Here is a 6357-nt window from a genome sequence, read left to right on the forward strand (position 1 = left end):
GTGTCTGTAGGTACCAAGGATAGGGTGTCTGTAGCTACCAAGGATAGGGTGTCTGTAGCTACCTAGGATAGGGTGTCTGTAGCTACCAAGGATAAAGTGTCTGTAGCTACCTAGGATAGGGTGTCTGTAGCTACCAAGGATAGAGTGTCTGTAGCTACCAAGGAAAGAGTGTCTGTAGGTACCTAGGATAGAGTGTCTGTAGCTACCTAGGATAGAGTGTCTGTAGGTACCAAGGATAGGGTGTCTGTAGCTACCAAGGATAGGGTTTCTGTAGGTACCAAGGATAGGGTGTCTGTAGCTACCTAGGATAGAGTGTCTGTAGCTACCTAGGATAGAGTGTCTGTAGCTACCAAGGATAAGGTGTCTGTAGCTACCAAGGATATGGTGTCCGTACCCATATTTCATCTAATAAATTTTACCAATCAAAAGCTATAGTCTGGACATGAATAAGATGGGCCTACAGAAATATTGACAGACAGACTACACGCAAGCCTTTAGTCCCAAAGTACCTGCCCCTGGTAGAGGTAAAATAAATATTCCACAGAAGCTATGATGTGAAACATTTACTAGTCTAATAATCAAAATTACCCAGTCTACCTGTCAAAATAAACTCTCTTCAAGACATCTATCAAACAAACAATACAATAGTCAAATAAAAAAAAACTACAGCAGTAACATTTTACATAGAACTTAGTCTCCATGACTACAAGAAATCCTGATATTGGGTGCCAGGAAAACAGACATCTAGCATTTCTCCTTCTGGATCACTGTGCCACATTAACCATTAAACACCAGCGAACAACATGCTTAATAGGCTTCCATGGAAATGCCAAAAGCCAAACTTTTTATGCACCTTGCTTGAAATGATTACCAGATAAAATGTTGGTTTTGTTCATGCCTCTCCCTGTCTGGTTTGTATGCCAATGACAACACCGTTTTTGTTAAATGATGAATAAGAAAGGAAGAACCAACCATTAATTGGTGAAGAAAGCCATAACAGAAGGAAGTTGGTGTTCTCAATGGGGACATTGCTGATCAGTATAGGACAAATGGATACTGTTAAACAGGGCTTTCAATCTCTCTACTTCCTGGGCTCAACTAATTGCTACAGTTCCTTCTCACCTAGAACATAACATGTAATATCTTCTGACCATACCAACTCGGCACATGTAATATCTTCTGACCATACAAACTCGGCACATGTACGGTAATATCTTCTGACCATACAAACTCGGCACATGTAATATCTTCTGACCATACAAACTCGGCTAACACCATCATGTTTGGGGTATCACAAGGGATGTTTGGACTCTGTAAAAGTGTTTGATTATCATTTCTGTCAGAAAGGCCGTGAATGTAGCCTACTGTCCTCCATAAGGTCATAACTGTCCCTTGTCCTAAGCCAATTCCTTTTCGTTGTAAGGAATTTCATCGTCTTAAACAATAGGATTTGGGCCACAGCCAAAGGCCTATTTATAGCTTCTTTCATTTCCGATGCTACAATATTTATACACAGTAAATATATAAGGTTTTTTATTCATGATTATTCTTTATATAACGTCAAAAATAACATAAAATAACGTAAAGGTATCCAAAATGAATCACCAAATCAGGGTTCAACACTAGAACTTGTCTATAGGCCAAGACTAGAAGATTTTAGCAAGGACTGGTAAATCACTTAACTTACTGTTCCTTTGGACTTATAAAAACAAAAATGTTACTACAATACCATTTGAGAGATTAATCATGAAATAAAATTATACAAATGGAAGAATAACTCATTTACCCCTGAAGTCACATTTAAATTTGAACTCTTCCAATTCAAAGGTTGGAATAGTTCATTATGAAATTGCAGGGATGAATCCCTTAAGGGTCACATGATCTATATAGAGATCACTCTGATGTCACCAATTAATGTTTCTATTGCTTGTAAATGTCAGTACCTGAAACTGATTACAGAATTAACTTTATAATATCTTTACTTCAAACCAACAACTTTTTGCTGGCATTTCAACATTTTATAATGGTCATAAATATATCTCAAAAATATTTCATCCAAACAAAATTCTGCTACCACTAGCCCTCCACCACTGGGTCACGGGTTCAAGACCTACATGGAGCAGTGGCCAGGCACTGGCCATAGGTCAGTGTTTTTTCTCTGGGAACTCCGGCTTTTCTCCACCACCAAAACCTGGCACATCATTAAATGACCATAGCTGTTCATAGGACGTAAAACATAAACAAACCAATCTTGCAGGAGATATCTTTAGAACTAAATTCTGTGATCGTTATTTTTCCCGTTTGATGTGACACAGCATGAATCAACAGCCACGTTAGGATTTACCAGTATTTCATCATCACTACAAAACTGATGACAAAGTCACCAGTCCAGCCGAGCCTTTTACCGGAAGGTGCACATTATTTTTTCTCAAAAGGAATGATTTCCATCTTCACATTTCCTTTACATTTGCCTCTGACATATTATCTTAAAAGCAAAGAAACAATCAATTTTGTAAAACTCTATTCTAAACAACTAGAAAATGGAAATGCAGCTGAATGAAGTATCTAAATAAAGAAATAGATCTAAAAGCAGAGTCTAACCACAGTCAATAAAAAAGAAAATATACATCACCTAGACAAAACTTGGTTTAATAACTCATCAAACTTGATCATTAGTCCTAAACCAACTAATTTTCTGTGTAATTTAGGGTTTTGTTAAATATATCCTTTCGCTACTAAACACCATGACTTACTGACAATCAGTTAACATTCTTACACTACCTAACACACTGACTTACTGACAATCAGTTTACATTCTTACACTACTGTACACACTGACTTACTGACAATCAGTGAACATCATTACACTACTGTACATACTGACAATCAGTGAACATCCTTACACTACTCTATACACTGACTTACTGACAATCAGTGAACATCCTTACACTACTGTACATACTGACGTACTGACGATCAGTGATTTTTTTTTTTAATTTGTTAATGTATGTTTTTCGGAGAATAATAAAGCTCAGATTTTCAGTATCAAATATGAATATCAAGTTATCATGAATTTAAAAATGGACAAACAAAATGGCAAAGATAGAACAATTAACAGTTATCTATTAGAAATATCATAAGTAAAATGATCAGGTATAGGAAGTCGCCAAAGCGAGTGTGGTTACCTTAATGTTGGTGAACCACATGTGGTTCTCATGTATGGTCCGCATGTACAGAGCATGTTTGTAGCCAATGTAGAGACACACCAAAATTCCTAATCCGTTAATGATTAACTGTTGGAGGGGTATCCCCATCACAACAAAGCTGTCCTTCCCTGACTGGGAAGAGCCGAGCCCCTTTGTGTAACCATTCCGAGACCCCCCTGTCTTGTGACGAGGGGGGCGGCGCCGTCGTAGTTCTGTCATCACTTATAAAAAAAATACTTTCTTGCTTTTGTCATCACTTTATGTGAGCAACAAATTCACCAACTTGCTTTTGTCATCATCTTCCATGCAATGCATTCACCAGCTGAGTGGCTGTCTTTCAAATGACAGAGAAATAGTATTGAGAACTATTTGGTATTAATTACTTCCCACACAAGTTAAATGGCTTGTAGTAAGCATATCAGTAACAGTGTCAAGGTTCAGCTGTAGCAGGAGCCGGATTGTATTACCCAATCACATAATTCCTATGAACAGGTTAATCCTTGAGTCCTGATGGAGAGAAGGTGTCAAATGTATCCTCAGTCAAGCCAGCATATCACAACTCTGGGAGTCTCGAGACAGCAAGGCGATATGGCGTGTGTGGAATCTGTCCTTTGACGGAATCCCTTGATGGTAGTACAAACAATCACTGGCCTGTGACGTATTCGGGGTACCAGAAAATCACAGTATGTACTGATGCTGACCATATGTTCCCTTACACTCCCGGATGGGCACGACACGTTAATGTTGGAGCTAGCATGCGTGTGCCAGAATGGAGGACCAAGTAGGTACCAACACTTGGTCTGTAATGGTAATACATAGGCCCAGCTCTAAACGTGATGCTCCTGATCAATAAAACCCGGTGCTATGGAAGCTGCCTATGCTAAGAGTGAGGGAAGCAAAGAAAGAAAACCGCCTGGATCAATGTCACAGTGAGAGATGGAGTAGTCAATTGTTACCTTGTTGTCCGCATGTTCACTGCTCAACAAGACACGGTAACATTAAACGAACACCCAACAGTAATCAAGGTGTCAATTTTTGTAATCAAGTGGTCAGCTCTTGTCAACGACACAAGTGGTAGATCATGTGTAGAGCTGTGAGTGGGGAGGATCACTGGCCTGAATACATATATACCACTGTCATCAGGCATCACCAATACCACTCTGTACTGAGACACTGATATATATACCACTGTCATCAGGCATCACCATTACCACTCTGTAGTGTGACACTGACATATATACCACTGTAATCAGGCATCACCATTACCACTCTGTATTGTGACACTGACATATATACCATTGTCATCAGGCATCACTAATACCACTCTGTAGTGTGACACTGACATATAAACCAGTCATCAGGCATCACCAATACCACTCTGTAGTGTGACACTGACATATAAACCAGTCATCAGGCATCACCAATACCACTCTGTAGTGTGTGTAGTGTGACACTGACATATAAACCACTGTCATAAGGCATCACCAATACCACTCTGTAGTGTGACACTGACATATATACCATTGTCATCAGGCATCACCAATACCACTTTGTAGTGCGACACTGACATATATACCACTGTCATCAGGCATCACCAATACCACTCTGTAGAGAGACACTGACATATATACTACTGTCATCAGGCATCACCAATACCATTCTGTAGCGTGACACTGACATATATACCACTGACATCAGGCATCACCAATACCAATCTGTAGTGTGACACTGACATGTATACCACTGTCATCAGGCATCACCAATACCCCTCTGTAGTGTGACACTGACATATATACCACTGCCATCAGGCATCACCAATACCACTCTGTAGTGTGTGTAGTGTGACACTGACATATATACCACTGACATCAGGCATCACCAATACCACTCTGTAGTGTGACACTGACATGTATACCACTGTCATCAGGCATCACCAATACCACTCTGTATTGTGACACTGACATATATACCACTGACATCAGGCATCCCCAATACCACTCTGTAGTGTGTGTAGTGTGACACTGACATATATACCACTGTCATCAGGCATCACTAATACCACTCTGTAGTGTGACAGTGACATATATACCACTGTCATCAGGCATCACCAATACCACTCTGTAGTGTGACACTGACATGTATACCACTGTCATCAGGCATCGCCAATACCACTCTGTAGTGTGACACTGACATATTTCCAGCCATCATGCATCACCAATACCACTCTGTAGTGTGACACTAACATATATACCACTGTCATCAGGCATCACCAATTCCACTCTGTAGTGTGACACTGACATATATACCATTGTCATCAGGCATCACTAATACCACTCGTAGTGTGACACTGACATATATACCACTGTCAGCAGGCATCACCAATACCACTCTGTAGTGTGACACTGACATATATACCACTGTAATCAGGCATCACTAATACCACTCTGTAGTGTGACACTGACATATATACCATTGTCATCAGGCATCACTAATACCACTCGTAGTGTGACACTGACATATATACCACTGTCATCAGGCACAACTAATACCACTCTGTAGTGTGACACTGACATATATACCACTGTCATCAGGCATCACCAATAGCACTCTGTAGTGCCACACTGACATATACCACTGTCATCAGGAATCACCAATACCACTCTGTAGTGTGACACTGACATATATACCACTGTCATCAGGCATCACCAATACCACTTTGTAGTGTGACACTGACATATAAACCACTGTCATCAGGCATCACTAATACCACTCTGTAGTGTGGCACTAGTGTGACAGAACAACAGGCATATAGGGCCGTTTTAACATGTTAAATACTATTTTGTTGGATGACAGATAGATGCTGCACCGTGCTGTATATATAAGCTCACAAGGTTTTTTGACCAAAAAATTAACGACTTCAAATATCTCCATCTTTCAACGATACAATACTAAATACAGTCCTGAAACACACACAAATGCCACGAATCATACATCATTACCATGAATCATACACCACTGCCACGAATCATACATCATTACCACGAATCATACACCACTGCCACGAATCATGCATCATTACCACGAATCATACACCAATGCCACGAATCATACATCACTGCCACAAATCATACACCAATGCCACGAATCATAC

At 40.0% G+C, this 6357-nt stretch overlaps 1 protein-coding gene across 1 annotated transcript in view; it reads right to left on the bottom strand.

The window, feature by feature from the left end:
• LOC110464134 (probable C-mannosyltransferase DPY19L3) overlaps positions 1 to 3425 on the bottom strand; it is a 62368-nt gene extending 58943 nt beyond the window's left edge. The window contains exon 1 of the mRNA XM_021519200.1: positions 3186 to 3425. Coding sequence (XP_021374875.1) covers positions 3186 to 3425 — 240 coding nt within the window. The remainder of the gene's footprint in view (positions 1 to 3185) is intronic.
• Between the last annotated feature and the right edge of the window lie 2932 nt (positions 3426 to 6357).

Source organism: Mizuhopecten yessoensis, unplaced genomic scaffold, assembly GCF_002113885.1.
Source record: "Mizuhopecten yessoensis strain PY_sf001 unplaced genomic scaffold, ASM211388v2 scaffold10963, whole genome shotgun sequence".
In the NCBI taxonomy this organism is placed as follows: domain Eukaryota; kingdom Metazoa; phylum Mollusca; class Bivalvia; order Pectinida; family Pectinidae; genus Mizuhopecten; species Mizuhopecten yessoensis.